The following is a 20,450-nucleotide window of genomic DNA, read 5'->3' as shown; positions in this document are numbered from 1 at the left end:
CTCCAACATAAACAGAACTATGAACTTATATGTCCTACTATAAAATATTTGATAACTAGATGTATTAATTTTAATGCTTTTTAACACACGTTATTTCACAAAAGGGAAGACGAAATGCAACCCTGTGAGGTGCATTGTTGTGGCTGTGATAGATCTGTGCAAAGCGAGACAGATGCAAGACATGTGCAGAGATTTGATGCATTCTTGGCAGCAACGTCTAGCAACAGCTTGGAGACAAAACCACGTGAAGCCAAGCTGTGCGCCGACCTCACGGATTAATAATAAGGATTGTTTGCTGAGCAATCGGGGCTGGCGAGGTAAACAGCAGCAGAGTCAATGGCTGCTGATTGTGACCTTCTCCCTGGTGACCAGGACGCTCACAATCTGCGCTGCACAGGTAAGTGCTGTATCTCCTGCTGTATATTGTCACCTACTTCGGGGTGTCGCCTATTATTTACACGGGTCTGATTCTTGCAGGAAAACTGCCGAGATGTTCATAACCGTTCTGTATGGAGGTAAGGAGAAATTAGGCAACAAAATGTGAGACTAGCAACATGGCACCTAGAGATAACTTGGGGGCTTCTCCGTGCTTTCAGTTCATCCATAATCCGAATCAGATTTGTAAATAAATGCAAATGTAATATTTTCTGCTATGCGTAATGATACGTCCTCCTCTGATTTCCTCCGCAGAGAGTGAAGAGACACTATTTAATATCAACTGCAAAGTTCAGCTCCTTCTGGAAAGTATCAAGACCTTATGTCACTATGAGAATGAAGGTACAAAGGGAGCGTGGAAGGAATGGACGAAGAACAAAACAAAGGGAGCGTTATATTATGTAATAGGATACAGGAGTGAGCCTTATAATGTATAATCGTATGGTAGGAGCCAGGAGGAGCGTTATTCTGTGTGATGTATATTTTGCAATCTGATGTATTATGTTTATGGCACAGTATATTGTACAGTATGGCAGTATGGTAAGTTATGATACTCCTCCGATTAATAATGTAGGGTGATGCTGGCTGCCAAGATTTAGAATCGTCCAGATTAGTATTTACATAGGTTTTTGCTGCTCTGTCCTCTGTTCACACTGAACTATAATAATCCTAAGTATACTTACCCTTATCTATACTAGTCTCTCTAAATGGCCACGACTTGTAAATTACAGGGGAAATAGAACTTGCAGATGAAGGTGGACAAGTGAAGAACCTTTTGGAGAACCAGCAGCGCTACGCCAGTGAGCTCCTGGGCGAGAGGGAGACCTGCATCCTCCTCTCCGTGACCAGTAAGTATTGACACCCGTCTGAATATCTGCCTTATTGTGCAGTGTCTTCTCTAACGTTAACAGATGAATTGATTGTACCAGCCCTCCCCAGATGGCCCCACCCCACATTCTGTGATGTCTTTAGCTTCCCTGAGATAACCGCCACCCTCACAATCTGTGACATCACCTCCTTTGCCCAGATAACCGCACCCCCACATTCTATGATATCACTGGCCCTCCACAGATAACCCTGCCCCCACATTGTGACCTCATCAGCCCTCCACAGATAACCCTGCCCCCACATTGTGACCTCATCAGCCCTCCACAGATAACCCTGCCCCCACATTGTGACCTCATCAGCCCTCCACAGATGGCTGCTGCCCCCACATTTTGTGACCTCACCAGCCCTTTCCAGATGGCCGCTGCCCCCGCATTCTGTGACCTCATCAGCCCTCCCGAGATAGCCGCTGCCCCCGCATTCTGTGACCTCATCAGCCCTCCCCAGATAGCCGCTGTCCCCGCATTCTGTGACCTCATCAGCCCACTCCAGATAGCCGCTGCCCCCGCATTTTGTGACCTCATCAGCCCTCCCCAGATGGCCATTGCCACCGCATTTTGTGACCTCATCATCCCTTTTCAGATGGCCTCTGCCTCCGCATTCTGTGACCTCCTCAGCCCTCCCCAGATGGCCTCTGCCCCCACATTCTGTAACCTCCTCATCCCTCCCCAGATGGCCTCTGCCCCCGCATTCTGTGACCTCATCAGCCCTCCCCAGATAGCCGCTGTCCCCACATTCTGTGACCTCCTCAACCCTCCTTAGATGGCCGTTGCCACCACATTCTGTGACCTCATCAGCCCTCCCCAGATAGCCGCTGTCCCCACATTCTGTGACCTCATCAGCCCTCCCCAGATAGCTGCTGTCCCCAAATTCTGTGACCTCATCAGCCCTCCTTAGATGGCCGTTGCCACCACATTCTGTGACCTCATCAGCTCTCCCCAGATGGCCGCTGCCCCCGCATTCTGTGACCTCATCAGCCCTCCCCAGATGGCCGCTGCCCCCGCATTCTGTGACCTCATCAGCCCTCCCCAGATAGCTGCTGTCCCCGCATTCTGTGACCTCATCAGCCCTCCCCAGATAGCTGCTGTCCCCGCATTCTGTGACCTCATCAGCCCTTTCCAGATAGCCGCTGTCCCCGCATTCTGTGACATCACCGGTTCTGCCCCTATTACTCCCTCACTGTGTAGCATCCTGTCCTGGTCATGCTTCATACTAGTGATCTGGAGGTGACACTAAATTATTCCTCCATCCTCAGGATCTCCGGACTCCACAGACGTCATATTTACCCCATTACTGAATGATGATACTGTTGTAAATGCCAAGTTTCTAGGTAAGACTGAGGCTTGATAACTCCATATGTATCTGAAGTGTGAACAATTCCTCATCTGTCATATCGTCCTGATATGACTTCATCAGTTCTTAGGCGCCTCCTGAGCTCTACTGACTATATATACTAGACCATTTGTAGCATTTGTTACCCACCCCTGGGATAGCCGCTGAATGGTAAATGGTTTCGACCCCAACCGGGAGACCGCTGTTCCTTATTTCCAACCACTTGAACTCTGTTCTCGGGTATTTTCATATGGGCCTAGGAACTTCAATTTTTGACCATCACCTAGCTGTTGTCTTTCATTTGGGGTTAAGAGGGTCCCCATGGAGGTCAGCGAGGGTCTGAGCATTTGCACCCGCCATCATTCAATGTGTATCCAGAGGTTTGGTGATGAATTCTCTTGACTAGACCTTTAACATCTGTATTTTTCTAATATACTTTGTATTTCAATTCATTAACATGTTTAATGGGAGCATCAGAGGCTGGAATCCAGTACAGACCTAAATGTTCCCGTAGTCACATGTTGTCTCCACTTGTATCCGGTCTAGATAATCCCACAACGTAACCCCAGTCAGCAGAGATCTGGAAAATGTGGAGGACATTACTGATGGTCATCACAGTTATGTAGTGTTTGGTGTGTACAAAACTGAATATAGAAATCCAGTAAAGTCCCACAACCTAGAACCAGCCGACGGCAGCTCTCCGGAGGCCAGACCCAAACAAGTCACTCAGCCAGAAATAAACCGGGGCGCGGGCTGAGAAATGCCACATTAAAGTGTTGATTCAGTGACTTCACCCCCTGTAAAACTTCTTTGAAGAAATATGTCAGAAGTGATGGGGCGAGAAGTGTTGATTGGTGAATAGAGGACGCCGGGTTATCAGCAGGCGCCAAGTAGGGCACCAGATCCGCGGGCAGAAGTCATCCTGCCGGTGTCGTGCTTTGCTATAGTTGTTGTTATTGCCACTTCTATTGCTGAATTGCTTCATCCAGATCATTGCTGCATGATAATCGGCTGCACTGGATCACTTACTACTTCTGAATTCATCATTGTTTTACTTATCCTCTTTTGTTTCCCTACTGAAAATAAATGATTTCTTTGTTGTTTTGATGTTCTTCATCTTTGCGTATTTTCCTTATTTCATTGCTCCTACCAGGTTAGCATCTGCTCTCCTGGACTTCGTCTATAGACATGTTCAGGTGGCATCTTGTACAATCCACTTTTAATGTTCTGTTACTTACGTTTTCATAGCAAAGTTGGGAAACTGGGGAGAATCCAAGGACTCTGGTCGTAAGCTTAAGTCCAAAAAGTCTAACAGAAAAGGCACCGTGGTGATCTCCACCTCTCCTGAAGGTAAAATGCATTGTGGTACACCTTGGTTTATCGGTTGTGGTAAAGACCGAAGTTTTTCTTGAGGAGGAGGCGTGTCGCCCAGGGATATGGGGTACTCAGTGTTATAAGAAGGGAGTCCACACCAAAGTTCAGTGTAACTGGTCTTTACTCACTGCTGGTTGGTGATAACTGGTTTCCTGAGGCCGGCTGGTTTCACCTCGAGGTCCCCTTCGTCCCAGTGCCAGTCTGGTTCTCTGGTACCTTCTTCCCCTGCACCTGTCTCTGGTAAATGGGTCCCAGCGGCGTAGAGCAACTGGGGGTCCCCGTTTGGTGGTTTGTCTACTTCTGTCCACCTGACGGTAGTGTGAACCCTGTGGGGTTGGAGTCTCTGGTCCGGTCCCTGGTTCTCCCTTTGCTACTGAGTCTTCGGATTCTTTAGGGTCAGCGAGGTCCTTGATGGTCCCCTTGCTGTGCAGGTGTTAACAGGTCGGCTTGGAGCTCTTTCCTGTCCTAGGGTCCTGTACCCCATCGGTGCGTAGTTCCGGGAGCACTCCACCGTACTCCACCGGCAACCACTCTCCTGGGTACCAGGTCACCGTTAACCCGCATCAGACCATCTCCTCATGTCCACCTCCTCACTCTACTGACTTCAACTCTCCACAGTCTGCCCCTCCCAACTGGTCAACTAGTGGACTGGTCTGGCTCCACCTGTAGGCGGCCATCTATTGGTCCGACCCTAGCTGGTTACCATTGTATGGGGTATTGTTGGGGAAAAACTGGGATTACCTGGGTTTTTGGTGTTACCGGCACTGGATCTCCGGGTCCCTAAGGGGGTAGGCCCTGCATCCTTGCGGGGATGCAGAACCTTGTAGCACCCTGATGGCTTCAGGGGCGCTACAGAGGTATTTTGGGGTCGGATGGCAATGATTCATTAAATGGGGCACGCCTGTGAATCTGGAGTGTCTGATGAAGGGCGTTCTCATCGTCATAAATTTGATGATCGATATCATTACACCATTTTGGTGGAGTTGGGGGAAACTGGCGTGAAAACTCCAAAAGTTGCAAAAGATTTTTAGAAAACCATGTTGCACAGAAGTTTAGCAACATTTCAAAGCGATTTACACCAGCATTTTAGTAATAAAATGCTTCAATAATATACAGAGCAGCAGAGCGATAAGGCTGTATGAATATTACAAAATATGAGGGGCTGCTGATAAGTCTTTGGCTTTGTGATCGTTTTTGTGTTTATGGTAACGAATGTTACATCACATGAAAGCCTTATGTGTCTAATAAATGTTTTCTAAATTTTGTGTTTGTTGCTTATGACAACAGTGTTCTACGCACCCGGGAAAACAAATTGGCATTGTCTAATGCGATATTCACAGCAACTGAGAGCAGAGAGAGATAAAATTCATGTTTGTGCAAGGAACGTCCGCAAAGGATATTCATGGTGATATGTCGAAGACATTGGGGGATCAATGCCCTTCAAATTCCACAGTTAAGAACTGGGTTGCCAAATTTAAACCGGGCCACTTCAGCCCCAATGATGAGGAACGTCCTGGACGCCCGAGAGTGGTTGTTGTTCCGGAGATTGTCGCTGCTGTGCACAACCTCATACTGGAGAATCCACGAATTTCAGCTAAAGCAATAGCAGACATCATGGGGATTTCCTGTGAACGTGTTTGTGTCATTATCGATGAACATTTGGACATGAGGAAGCGATCTGCAAAGTGGGTCCCCAAATGTCTGACCACAGAGCAGAGAAGCGGCGAGTGACAACTTCCCGCTCCATTTGTCAGCGTTTCCAGACTGATAAGAACTTCCTGGATCGACCGGTCACTATGGATGAGACCTGGATTTATTTATATGACCCTGAAAACAAGGAGCAGTCAAAAGAGTGGAGGCACAGTGGTTCTCCTCATCCAAAGAAGTACAGAGTGCAAAAATCAGCTACTAAAGTGATGGCGTCTGTGTTCTGGGATAAGGAGGGAGTGCTGCTAGTGGACTACCTTCAAAAGGGTTCCACCATCAATGCAAGGTATTACACTGAACTTTTGGACCAATTGAAGGTAACTCTGAAGGACAAAAGGAGCCGCAAGATGTCCAAAGGAATCTTGTTCCTGCAAGACAACGCCTCCGCTCACACTGCACAAGCGACCATGGCAACACTGGCAGAGCTGGGCTTCCAGCTGGTGATCACCCACCTTATTCACCATATCGAGCTCCCTCCGAATATCATCTGTTTCCAAACCTGAAGAAACACCTCAAGGTACCAAATGTCACACCATTTCTAATGCCATGGCTGCTACGGATGCCTGGTTTGAGGCACAACCGAAATCCTTCTTTTTGGTGGGCTTACAGAACTTGGAATACTGATGTAAGAAGTGTGTTGTCATCAGTGGAGAGTATGTGGAGGAAATGGAAAGTTTCATCATCCTATCTAGCTTCTTTATGGGTAAAGCCAAAGACTTATCAGCAGCCCTTCGTACGGCAGCCAGTTTATACATGAGACTTATTTTAGTTTTGCTCTTAAGGCCGCTTTACACGCTACGAATTATCTGACGATATGTCGTCAGGGTCACGGTTTTCGTGACGCACTTCCGTCATTGTTAGCGACGTCGTTGCGTGTGACACCTATGTGCAACTCTGAACGATCGCAAATAGGGTGAAAATCGTTGACACGTCGTTCAGTTTCAAAATATTGTTCATCGTTTGGAACGCAGCAGACATATGTCTACGTTTAACACCCTGCAAACGACTAACAACATTCACACGACCGCCTTGGTCAAACAATATATCGCTGAACGATGTAGCGTCGTTTGTGAGATGTGTACGTGTGACCGCTACAAAATGACATATGAGCGATCTCGGCAAATCGTAACAACGATCTGGGCGTGTCACATCGCTAACGAGATCGTTGTGTGTAAAGCAGCCTTTAGTCCAGGGCCACAGTTGCATGACCGAAAACAATTGTACAACAATTCCTCAACTTTCACCCACATAGTCATTTAAAGTTACAAATATGGCTAAATCACAGACAGATGACTTGTGAAGTCTATGGGAGTAAAGACCTGTGCAACCTGTGACTCCACCGGATCCATCAGGTTTAGATTTTTTGCATCCTCACAATGCAGTTTACGGTTTGTCGCTGGTTGTAGCGTGACCCCAATGACGGCCGTTAGGTGAGATGTGGAAAACAAAGTCATGATCTTCATGTTGTTCAACACTTGTCACCAAGCCTCAGCCTTATGCTGCCAGTCAAGTGCACACTTTTTGTTCAGGTGATAAAATAAGCTATAATAAGATTTTTATCACATTGGAAATGCTGCGCAGACTATATGGGAGTGCAGCGTGCTCTGGAGCAGAAGGAGCTGAGCACTTTGATATCTTTTGGTAAAATATTCAGTATGGCTTATAGATCTTAATCCAATGGGCGGTCCTATGTAGTGATTGACAGGCACACCTATACAGAGAAGGCTGTCATAGCACCGTCCACTGGACTCCAAGACATGGAAAGATTTCGCTCCATAATCCAGTTTATTCCTTATACATCTGCTCAGCACCATGATATCTACATACACAGCAGCATGTGCTAAAGAGGACCTGTCACCAGGACAGACGTGACCACTGTTGCTCTTATTTTATTCCTGACGCTCATTGAGTATTCGATTTTTTTTTGTTTTTTATAAATCCAATATACTGTTCTGGAGATGCAGGACATTTTATTCAGTGCTAATTTTTATGATCTTTACCAAAGGGGCGGTGCTCACAGAGTAACTAAAGACACACCCCAGATAACCCTACAAGACACACCCCGTTGGCAAACACTTTAAAAATTACCACTAAATAAAACAATCATATCTCTGTAACTGTATGGCGGATTAATACTACTAGGAGCAAAGGGACCAAATTAAGAGGAAAAAATGGACACTTTTGAGCTGGTGTCAGGTCCTCTAAAATTCGATTTATATGGAGGATTGAAGGCAAGTCACAGACACCAGTGGAATTAATATTTTGTTTGCTCTCTTTTTTTGATCATAGTAACAGGAAAGCAGAGCACGTCTGTCCGAAAAAGATCCGTCAGACCGTGATCACCGAGCCTCTGCCGCCCAGATTGCTGCCTCTGCCGGACGGGGACATACTCTCTGCAAATACATAGATTATATTTCCTGAAGACATTGTGTCCTTACTATCCGGAACATTCACTCAAAGCAAGTAACACTGAAGACCTCTGCGGGGAAGAACAGAGAATATTCCTCAAGATGTGGGTGAGGGACAGGTTTTGGGGTACGATCACATGTGACAGAAACTCCTGCAAATGAACATCAGGTCCCTTCTGCAACAGGTGCACAGATTGCTGCAATTCCTATTTAAATACTAGGCTAAGCCATCCTTAGGTCATCAATATCAGATCGGTGGTGACATCCAGAGCCCCAACCACACCACGGCAGCCACAGTGTACAGAGCCGAAAGAGCCGAGCGCCGTACACTGTGCAGTGGCCGCTCTTGAGTACTACAGCTCACATCACATCCACATCGGGAGAAGCCGCCAGGAATCCGCCTCTGACTAGTCATCCAAGACACATATCTCCTGGCCGCCTTTTCCAAATATGTTTGCTCTGAAATGCCGCAGTGCTTCATAGTAAAACGTAAATGGCTGCAATAATGCACCAATATCTGATTCCTGCTACACTCGGTTTGGACAGTGTGAATCCGATGATATCCCTTTATGTAGTCATTGTCATCATACACTGTGGATACACCTGACGTTGTATATATACATACAGAGGAATCTGTCCCTTGTCACTGGGGGTTCATGTTCATTAGCAGGAATCTCATAACAATGTAGCTAAATGCGGCTGGTGATTTCCCCTTACGTAATATACCGTACATATTTTCATTCTTGTCATTTTTAGTGTTAGGGATACAATGTTGTTTTTTTTTCTTGAAGCCTAAAACCTTTGATTCCAAACTTGAGTTATACTCATTAGGCGCTCATCACATTTTAATGTATTATTACACAGCAACTGCAAGGATTGGAGAAAATCACAATTCTGACATTTTTCACTTTTTTTCTGATTGCACTTGTTCCCTTGATCACTAATTATGATAAAAATCCCCCGGATTATCTCTCGTATAGCCTGGGAGGGCATGTCATGTGTCTGTACCCACATAAAGAAGTATACTGTCATTTAAAATTTAAAAAAATAATATTGAAGAATTATCAATTTATATTAAAATATACAATTTGATTTTTAAAGAGAAAAAACATATATACTGACCTAACTCCACATATCCCCATAACTATCACAGCATCTAGAATAGATACAGTCAATGGATGTTCTGCTGTGAGCAGTCTAAATAAAGGAACAAAAAAAAATTGCGGAATAATCTTTTTGGTTTTTTTTTTTAGTATCCCAAAATTAAAGAAAAGATAAATGCTAATACATCTGTATATGGGAAGTGTCAAACCTACAGATGAATAGGTGGCCTCTCACAGAATACTAATAGACCCTTAATGACGTAGCCATATTTTTATTTTTGCACTTTTGTCCTTTCCCCTTCACTGTCCGCGCGCCATAATTTAATTCCCCCATTGACATAGCCATATGAGGACCTGTTTTTAGTGGGACATGTAGTCAGGGGATGTTACTATATAATGTATTCAAATACGGGGAGAAAAAAATATCAAATGGGTGGAATTAAAAAAAAATATTTTTGGGATTTTGTTTTTATGGTGTTCACTTCGCGGTACAATTAATCTGGTAACTTTTTTTATGGTTCTAGTTTTTTTGGCTGTACTCATATAAAAACATATATATTGGTTTGTGTTGCTAGATGTTTGATCTTTTTATTCCTTTTTTCTTTGTAACCAAAGAAAGAGGATTTTGGATACTCACCATAAAATCTCTTTCTCATAGCCTTAAGCAGGTAACTATAGGAACACAGATAAACATTGGTGTATGCTGCTGTCACTAGGAGGGAGACACTAGGCAAAAAAAGTTAGCTCCTCCTGGCAGGAAGCTAATCAGATACTGAGAAAGCAGTAGGATATGCAACAATATGAAATAAAAACCTTAGAGACCCAAGCTAGGCACAAGCAAGGGAGGGTGCTGTGTCCCCCATTCAAGGCTCCAAGAAAGAGATTTTACGGTGAGTACCTAAAATCCTCTTTTCTTCGCTTCATTGTGGGATACAGGTAATCATGGGACATCCAAAAGCAGTGACCATAGGTGGGAAGAGAAGAACATGCCGAAGCTTAGGCATGCACCTTGTAGAAATTGAAAAAGGGAAGAGGGGAAGATCACATCTTGTAGAAGACTTTTGGCAAATGGCCTAGGAAGCCCCCCCCCACTGCACATTGGGGGTGGAGGTGGTCTATTCTTGACTCAATATGCCTCCAAAATGGCAAAGCAGATCCAGTGAGGAATGGTGGACCAGGAAGCAGGAAGTTCCTTGAAACGACCCTATGGAATCACAAACAAGAAATCTGAGCGTCTGAAGGAAGCTATCCGAGAGCAGTACAGACGCAAGGCCCTGACAAGATCCAGCTTGTGTAGGGCTTGTTCCAGAGGATGTGATGGAGGAGGATAGAATAGAAAAGAAAGAAAGGATGATGTCTTCAATAGACAAAGGGAGGTCCCTGAAAGACACTCAAGACTAGGTTAAGGTCCCATGGGTCCATGGGGTGATGATATGGAGGAACCCCTCCCTGTAGTAAGGTCTTGACCTGAGGATGACTTTCATTGGAACAGGATTGAGAGTGCGGAAACCCAATGCTGATCGGTCTGATCTGGATCAAAATCAGTCCGACTCAAAGCCTAGGTCAGACCCTGCGCCATCCTGAGGCCCAGGAGAAGAGGAGCAAAATAACGAGGCCAACCTGGAAGATTTGAAATGCAAGGTTGATCCAGACAAGGAACTGGAGTGTGTCTGCTTTCTTGGACCTTGAACGTAATCTGCCATGCTGAGACAAGTAACAAGGTGCATGCGATTTGTCATAGGGAACAGCTGGTGAGGCAGGCGTTCTAGGACCTGTACCAAGGACTGGGACACCTTGGTTACATCTGCACATGCGGCAGGGGGCTCCTGTGGGGCCTGCATGGAGGGGGTGCAGCAATCATGGCAGAATGGCGAAAGCTGTGGAAGGAACTACAATGACTGCAATGTTAAAAAAGACAGTTGCACTCGGTAATGCTAAAGCATGAAAATAATGAATGTTAGAATATAGACATGCATTACTGCTTAATTAAATCTAGGAACAAATTGAGATTTTTAGCATACAAAAATGGACATTTCTATATCTGCCCAATAGCCACATCACAGCATATCAGATTTTTGGTTACCTATTCTGAACTAATGCCTCTCTCTAGGTTTAAAAACCTCCACATGTATGGGCACGTAGGAACCCGCTACTAGAGGATAAAATCACTTGTGGCTAAGGGGGAGGGGTTCACAGCCAGAAGGCATGGCCCCATAATCTTGACAAAAAAATTGACCGCACTCCCGAACATGCAGTGTGAACAGGTGCATAACTGCAATGTCGGTGGGGAAAATGGCGGAGAGAGGAAAAGGGTCGTGTGATTGAGAAGGGTGCACTGAAAGCCAACACTGAAGAAGACAACAGTGGTGCTCCTATAGGTATAAAAGGTGCTGATGAACCCTCGCAACACTCATTGGATGAAGCACAAAGAGGGAGTTTGGCAGAGGGGAAAGGGCCCGAGAAAAGCCAGGGACTAAATTTAGAAAGGAGCAGCTTGGGGGACCAGAGCCAGGAGAGGAATAAGTGTACCCTCACTCCTGGTGGCGCTTCGTGAGCACACCCACTAAGGGGATCTTGTTCTGGAGCTCCCCTCCATCGTGAAGACAAATTGTAGAAGGAATTTACATCCCGACGCTTTAATCACAGACCAGTAGATGGCATAAGGGGCCTCGGGTGAGGAGATCACAGGAATTAGTAAGTCCTCCTTCCCACACCGTCATGGTCCTGGACAGCACTGAAGACAGCATCAGACACCCCAAAGAAAGGAATGGTTCACCTGGAATAAAAAAGTGTCTTCCTCCCGGCAATGTCTCGCTGGGCGAGTGGGCTGGGGGGAGGTGGCAAGGTCCTTCCGTTGTGACCGCCCCTGGACATTCTTGATATGTTAGTGGGTATTGTTCTGCCTTGCAGACTGAAGAGGGTACAATGTGGGGAAGACATGGTGAGCAGATGCACTCTGTTACCCTTAAGTAGAAGATCTGAAAACCAAAGAGAAATGATTAAAAATACAAGGAAAACCTAAGATAGAAGGAAGTCTGGGAACAGAACTGTGTCTGCCTCCTACAGACACTAACTGATTAGCTTTGTGCCAGTTGGAGGGTGTGCGCTGCTGAGGAGGAGCTAACTTTTTTGCCTAGTATCGGCCTCCTAGCTACCGCAGCATCAGCCATGATTACCTCTGCCCCCCAAAGAGAAACAGAGATTCTGGCATATTTTTTTTTTTGTTTTAGTGTTGGTGGGATAAATTAATATTTATCCCACAAACACTAAAACAGAAAAAAATATGCCAGAATCTGAAATCTGCCAGATATTTTATTAGTCCAGATAATTATGGACAAGGCAGTAACAAATACATTATTTGTTTTTAATTTTTTAGATTTTGCAATTTAACTTTTTGGAAAAAGGAGAAACTTTTACTTTTTTTTTTTTTCATTTTTATTAGTCCCTCTAGGAGACTCGAACCAGCCATCACTTGATCAAATATACTACAATATTGCAGTAATGCTGTGTATCCTAACATTGATGATCTCCTGTGATGCTCAGCCATAGGGCTTTATAGACACTGGGGTCTTCAGTGCACTATGATCAGCCTGCGGTCGTATCACCGGGGGGCCGATGTGTAACACAAGGGACACCCCCCTGTTTCTAAATGCTGAAATACCTCTGTCGCAATTGAAGCCATTATCTAGGGGTTAACGCCTGCCTCTGAATAGCAGGAATTCTTGTGTGATGTATCTCGTCACTCCTCCGAGACTCTGCTTTTCAAGAAGCCATAGGACATAGTGTTGTTTTAGTCTACAGACATTTCTAGGGAGCGACACTTCCCCGTAGTTATAGATAGATCATACTTGTGTACCCGACGTCCTCGTCACTACGTTTATCAGTAATATCACTTTTATGCTTTAACATGAAATCCCAGCATGGCTAGGTGGCACCAGATCGTTATCGGGCTGATTGGAGCGTGATAAAGGCCATGTGCTCGCCTGGCATTAATGATCGCTCACTCTCTCGCAGCCTTAGGAGGTTTCCGCAGACAATTAACAGATTTGTATGAGGCTGTCAATCCAGTTATCCCTGACAAGTTAAGGAATGAAGTCGGTAATGCCGTCTGTACGGCCGCCTCGACCTCATGAATAAAAGATGAGTACACGCAAGAACATTGTAAGCGCCTCCCTCCACGAGGAGAAGCAACCAACTGATCGACTTCATGATCATCGTGTACTCGCAGGCGAAGAATGACAACATTGCAAAACTCTCTTAAAGGTTTTTTTTTTTCAGTTTATATACTTTACCAAGAGATATCACAAACATAAAACACTGAATCTGCCAAAATCAGAAAACAAGGTCATATAATATAGATTGTCCTATATTTCATGATAATGAGAACAGTCAAATAATCTAAGCTCATAACATCAGATGTATATGAAAAAAAAACCCATAATGCCGGATTCCATGAATGATCAAAATCATAACAAAAAAATAAAAGAAGCAAGGAGAGAAAGGCAGAAGAAACACGAAGGACAGAAAGGTGGAAGGAAAGGGAATGCTACTCAACATGGATCCTCTGATGTCAGAATCAGTTTTTCCCCATAAGGGCCTGGTATTTAACAGACTATCTCAACTCCAACTATTAGAACCAGGTCTTGTAGAAACGATCGCAGAAGTTATTAATGGTGGAGGTGACTTCTTCTATCAACGTTAAAAAGTAGACAACATTGGCACCACTCTAAATTAAAGGGTCATAGCCGGGCAACCTGACTCTACCGGGAGGATGCCAATGACCAGATGAGTGCCCTCCTTTAAAGGGGTTTACTTTTGTGCCGCCCCCGTGCCTGAAGCCGTCGCTGCTTGGATCCGGACCTTCTGTGGGTGGTGGCTCTAGGGTCTCCGGACCCGGGGATCTCGCGGACACGCCGAATAAAAGGGGGTAGGACGTATATGTATGGGCTAGGCTGTAATAAGTTTGTGATGCCACCCACGGTGTGCGGTGAGGTGGGACACCACCGTTGCTGTTGCGGGGCACCCGGGGAAGATTTTGTGCAGCAAGTTGTTAACCCCTCCATGGGCAGGGATGGTGGCCCTGGAACCCGATGGCCCTGATGCAGGGGGAATGACGACCGCAGGGGGTGTTGGTGTACTCACTTTCAGTAAAATACACGAGTCTCTGGTAAACCAAGATGGTGGTGGCCGGTGCCGCAGCCGGCTGCGTTCGGGGTCCCCCACCCGGCTGGTGGTCGCTATCCTTTTCCTGCACTGTTTTCGTAGAAAAGACTTACCAGTATAAAACGTAGGAGTCCGCTCCCGGCTGGATGTGGCCTAAGGAGCCGTGCCCGCAGACGCTGGCCTGTGGGATCTATGGGCCCTGGCGGTGATCTCTTATCCCTAATCGGTGGGCTGTTGTCTTCTATGAGGGACTTTGGGTGGGACAGAACCTCTAGTCCTGGCCTCCATCGGTTAATTAACCAGCTCTAGTCGATTCTGGCCGCAGCAGGCGGCGTTTCTCCCCATCATACAGTACAGATCACTAATTCTACACTTATAGAAATAAATCAATCAAGTGCCCAAGAGATCCCAAAATTCTCATCCAACGTCTGTCTAGCTGGGGCCTTGCTATGTTACCAATTGTGTAGATGATGTAGGACTGGTATCCAGTATAGGAGCCATTATAAAGAATTTAGGGTAAAGTGGCCACAAGCTTTTCCTGCTTGTCCAGAATTTTTTTTTTTGAGACAACAAAGATCTATAGAGGATACAAATCTACACTACGGACAGCTTCATAGCCCCATACCAGCAGGACTTGCTGAAACCTCTCATACCATAGCCTTAGGCCATAATCATCAGTGTCAATTGTTCCCAGAAGTACTTTTCTAGGGTGATTGCACTGACTTCTGATATGTCAGAAATGGAGTTTGAGCAGGGCTTCAGTATTTAAAGGGTGCATATGGCCCTAACCACAGATTTGTGAAGAAATAAGGCCCGGCTGGTAAATCCTGCAGGTGAAATACAAACCAACTATTTCCTCTAAAAACTCAAATTCAACCAAAGCAAAGAAAACGTTTTGTGTAGGGTGACCACAAAGAATGCCTTAAGATGGTACAGTGCATAGGGGCATGTGAATAGTGTAGACCTAATATTAAGGCATAACCAGGATCTACCAGGGAATATGAACTGGTTTTCCCTACACTGTTTCCTGCCTAGCAGCGGAGGTAAATTGACCCTAAAGCGGGCTTTACACACTGCGATATCGCCTGAATTTTGTCGTTGGGGTCACGGTTTTGGTGACGCACTTCCGCAATCGTTAGCGATATAGCTTTGTGTAACAGCGTTCAGCGATGTAAAATCGTCGCAAAAGCGTGATTTATCGCTAATCGGCTACACGGGTCCTAATTCCCAAAAATCGTTACTTCAGCAGTAACGAGGTTGTTCCTCGTTCCTGCGGCATCACACATCGCTGCGTGTGACGCCGCAGGAGCGAGGAACGTCTCCCTACCTGCCTCCCGGCCGCTATGCGGAAGGAAGGAGGTGGGCGGGATGTTACGTCCCGCTCATCTCCGCCCCTCCGCTGCGATTGGGCGGCGGTTCAGTGACGTCGCTGTGACGCCGCACGGACCGCCCCCTTAGAAAGGAGGCGGTTCGCCGGTCACAGCGACGTCGCCGGACAGGTAAGTATGTGTGACGGCTCTGGGCGATGTTGTGCGGCACGGGCAGCGATATGCCCATGTCGCGCAACAGATGGGGGCGGGTACGCACACTAGCGATATCGGGACCGATATCGCAGTGTGTAAAGTAGCCTTAAGTGTTTGGGTGTTCCCGCTCCTCGTTGGCTCTCCCTTTTCTGTCTCTGCTACCCACAAAATGTGACATCCATCACCAAAAAAAGCAAAGTGCAAAACTGCTAATAAAACATTCAACATATAAACACACCGTTCTGCGGTGCCCGTATGATACCATCATGTGGAGGAGGGACATTTCCCCACATGGTTCACCTGCCCTGCAATATGCGTGTTATCCAGACATCTCTGGACGCACGGAAAACCACAGGGACACTCCCTACAGGGACAATTTTACCCTTGCACCTGCAGATACCAGGAGGCATCTTTGGAGCTAAGTGAATTCAGCGACAGTTTGTGGACCCAGATTACCTAATATTGAGGGGACAGATTTTGAGTCCTATCTGGTATCCCCAGATGAACCCGAAAATTAAGAGGGAAATGCGTCGGGATCTCGTATCATTTCTGGGACCTTTTCTTCAAGTCTCCACTAGATAAGTACCTCCTTGGGCCAAGATTAAGGCCTAATATCCTATTGCCGGACTATTTAGTCACATAAGTTTGGGGCAATATCAGATATATTATGCTCCATTTATGAAGACCTAAGACTGTGACTGAATCTTTTATTAGCACTTTTTTTTTTGTGATGGATGCCATATTTTGTGGGTAGCAGGGGTGGACAGGGGAGAGCCGATGAGGAGCGGGGGCACCCAAAAACGTAGTGTGAATTTACCTCCACAAACAGTGTAGGGAAAACCCGTTCATATTCCCTTGGTATATCCCGGGTCTACACTATTCACATGCCAATAGCTGGTATATCCTGGTTATACCTTTCACCTATTCACATGCCCCTATGCACTGTACCATCTTAAGGCATCCTTTGTGTTCACCCTACACGACACCTTTCCTTTGTTTTGGTTGAACTTGACTGTATTTAATGACAAAATAAAATATCAAGTTTTTAGAAGAAATAGTTTATAATTACCCTCTATGTAATATATTTCGGTTTGGCTTCAATCCTGCAGTTAATCCAGCCATAAACTTCCATGAGTATCCGAAGCGCAAGACCCCTCGAGGTTCTAGGAGAAGGAGCCGCATGCTTTCATGTGTGCATTATACCAGACAAATCAGGAGTGGTGACGGATCCACTTATTTACGGACGATGGAGAGAAGATAATAAAAGTTTAGAAGGAAGACGTTGGAGCCGCGTCAGATGATCAGTAGGAGTTGGCTCAGGAGACCCCCAAATTATTCTCTCCCAACTCTGAAAGCACCAATCAAATGCATTAGTTTCACAGAATCTTCTGTGCCACATCTAGACTTCACAGGTTCACCGGACCTGGGACCTAAACGCCCAGCACTCTGTGAACCACTTTCCGTCTTCTATGGAAATTCTGCTATCTGGCCCAAGTAATTACATTTATTCATCCCGAGGTGGCAATGCCGGTCACGGACGACCCGAAATCTTGTCTTCTGTGTATAGAGCCAGAACAATGTACGGTTAATTCAGAAAGAACGCTTTTCTTCGAGACACGGTTTATTGCTAAGAAATATCAGACTATGAATGTCATAAAGAATTCCTGTTTTTAGCTAAAAATTAGTAATAAATCTCTCACTTTCTCACTTTTTGAAAATATATTTCCACACACCGAGGTGCGGCCTTAGCATAGTGTACAGGTTTTATTCGTTTTTAGCATCTTGAATATTTGTCAGACTTGAATACACCATCCAATTTATATCATTCTCCTGTAATACCCTATCTTGGACTGAGATTTAGGGGACAAGAATAAGAATAAGTGTCTCATAAGTGGAGAAAAAAAAAGTAGATTTTTCTGAGTATGACAAAGTTTATGTGCTAATTCATTTTATTCTCACCTGTGTGAGGGGATGATCGGGACGTGTGCGAAATGGGCTTTTATATTCAACTTACATTTCCCTCTTTTTTTTATCACCAGGATTGTACCCAGAAAAATATGAGGGACCTAAAAGATTTTGAAGATGTCTACAGGGGGGCGATCACGAGGTAAGTGTGGAGCCTTAATTCTGCCTTTACTATCAATCTACAGATGTAGCAGAGCTGTGATTTGTCAATGGTTTCATCAGGCTCTGAGCAATGTGGAGCCAGAACCCAATATTCCCAGCAAGATAACTGGTCATGTTTTCCCTGTACTGAAGCTCTTTGCAGACAGCCCATAATATCTGGCATTTCCATTAATGATTGAAAATGGTGAGATATTCTCTAATGCTGGGACCCTTGCAGTGATGGCTTTGTGGTTTTTTTTTCCCCTACATAACCTCAATGTAGAGAACTGTCACCAGCCCCAATAATTGGAGCAGCAGGTGATAATCAGGGCCCAATGCAAATGATAACTGTGCAGGAGATAATTGCTGAATTTGCACTACAACCCTTTATTCTCAGAAATGTTGAAGGCCCTATTGTGATCATATACTGGGTTATCTGGTGATTCTCACCCTGGGATGAGAGATGCTGATGATGCTACGTGTGACGATACTTACCAGGTCTCGTGCACCTATAAAATTAATTTTGAACAGGACATTACAACCTATTGACTTTAGACGGGACTTAGCAGCCACCTGTTGATTTCTTCATCAGCGCCTCTCACTCTCTAAGTGATCCTTACTTGATCACCTTTGGTGCGATCTGATAAAGATGGATGCAACAAAGCCAAGAATATTAGTAACCTCAAGGTTATCACCTATGAGAACTCCTCAAAAACTCTGGCTAGTATCTGGCTATGCATTATGTGTGCAGCAGGTCATCACAGCCAGAAGGGCAGCTAGTTGTAACAGCCAGAAGGTCAGCAGGTCATCACAGCCAGAAGGGCAGCTAGTTGTAACAGCCAGAAGGTCAGCAGGTCATAACAGCCGGAAGGGCAGCGGTTTGTAACAGCCGGAAGGTCAGCAGGTCATAACAGCTGGAAAGGCAGCGGTTTGTAACAGCCGGAAGGGCAGTGGTTTGTAACAGCCGGAAGGTCAGCAGGTCATAACAGCTGGAAAGGCAGCGGTTTGTAACAGCCGGAAGGGCAGTGGTTTGTAACAGCCGGAAGGTCAGCAGGTCATAACAGCCGGAAGGGCAGCGGTTTGTAACAGCCGGAAGGGCAGCGGTTTGTAACAGCTGGAAGGGCAGCCGGTTTGTAACAGCTGGAAGGGCAGCCGGTTTGTAACAGCTGGAAGGGCAGCCGGTTTGTAACAGCCGGGAGTGCAGCAGGTTGTAACAGCCAGAGGGGCTATACTAGGTACTAAAACACTGGTCATGAAGGGGTGAATAATACTGAGACTGCAGGAGTCATTAAAATTGGCACTCTGTACTAAATTTGGAGAAACCTCTTGTAAGTTGTGTTGAGATAGTTACATTGGGGTTTTTTTTTTAGTGTTTTGTTGCGAACAACTGAAGATTGCAAAATTTTGCTAATAAATGGCACTTACAAGGGGTGTGAGGACTCTGATTACAGGCATAATGTGTATTAAGCAGATTGATTGAGATATACGGTATATATAATATATCATCAATCAATGTCCTATGCATTAGTATATATGGTAAATTCTATGGATTATATATTGTAGACATCAGTACATTTTGTATATTGCATAGGTTAATATATATTGTTTTTGGCTTTGCGTATATTTTTCTCCTCTGTTTATTTTTCAGTATTTTCCTTTTCTGGTCCATATATAACTGTGTTTCCAGGACAGCCCATCTCCACCCATTAACGCTCCTTGCTCCGCAGCCGGTTTGTGCTGGATCTGTGGCCGTGGGTGGAGAGCTGTGCTCTGGCGAGAATGTGCTGGTACCGCTCAGACGGCATCCTCCACTTATCAATCAAGTGTCATTCCTGTGTGCATGTTGCTGGTACCAGCGCATTCTCCACTCAGTCCACACCCGAAGGGATAAGATAAATCTACAGAAAGGAAAATACACGCTTGACGTTTACATTGGTTTGTGGGAGGGATTCATTTTTATATTAATCTATTTTTAAAAAAAAATGGTTGTAATTAAATGTGACTATTGGTTATTTGTATTATTCTCTTTTTGATGCATTGTATTTTGACATAATACCTAAGAAAATTGCTGATTCTGGCAACTGTAGAGCTGTAAGTCTCCACTAGGGGGCAGTAGGTAATGGGTAAGTGGCGAGTTAGTAAGTTGCAGGTACCAGCGCATTCTTCAGAGAAAGGTCATAAACCAAATCTCCATAAACCAGACCGTGTCGGATAATGAAGAAACTGCATCTGTGTATAAAGACATCACTGGGATAAAGGCAATATCATAGAGAGCAGAACAAATGCTGGTGAAATAATGGCGCACTTGGGATACAGGATAATGACGCCGACACTGGGGGTACAGGATAATGATGCCGACACTCGGGGTACAGGATAATGACGCTGACACTCGGGGTACAGGATAATGACGCCGA

General features: G+C 45.3%; 1 protein-coding gene across 2 annotated transcripts in view; it reads left to right on the top strand.

Annotated features, from left to right (window-relative positions):
* The first annotated feature begins 307 nt into the window (after positions 1-307).
* LOC142257190 (uncharacterized protein CXorf65-like) overlaps positions 308-20,450 on the top strand; it is a 35,499-nt gene continuing 15,356 nt past the window's right edge. Inside the window, exons 1-8 of one of the 2 annotated variants that reach the window (XR_012727597.1) lie at positions 308-397; positions 478-515; positions 691-777; positions 1,167-1,283; positions 2,576-2,650; positions 3,901-4,002; positions 8,023-8,249; positions 17,970-18,037. Coding sequence is in view for 1 of the 2 variants with exons in the window: in XM_075329315.1 (XP_075185430.1) it covers positions 491-515; positions 691-777; positions 1,167-1,283; positions 2,576-2,650; positions 3,901-4,002; positions 8,023-8,072 (456 nt within the window). In the remaining variant the exon portion in view is untranslated. Of the gene's footprint in view, positions 398-477; positions 516-690; positions 778-1,166; positions 1,284-2,575; positions 2,651-3,900; positions 4,003-8,022; positions 9,743-17,969; positions 18,038-20,450 lie in introns of those variants that run through there. The other variant, XM_075329315.1, reaches the window with a different exon arrangement.

Source organism: Anomaloglossus baeobatrachus, chromosome 11 (genome assembly GCF_048569485.1).
Source record: "Anomaloglossus baeobatrachus isolate aAnoBae1 chromosome 11, aAnoBae1.hap1, whole genome shotgun sequence".
Lineage (NCBI taxonomy): Eukaryota > Metazoa > Chordata > Amphibia > Anura > Aromobatidae > Anomaloglossus > Anomaloglossus baeobatrachus.
Note: the sequence above shows the minus strand (reverse complement) of the source record. Positions and strands in the feature narration are given on the sequence as shown.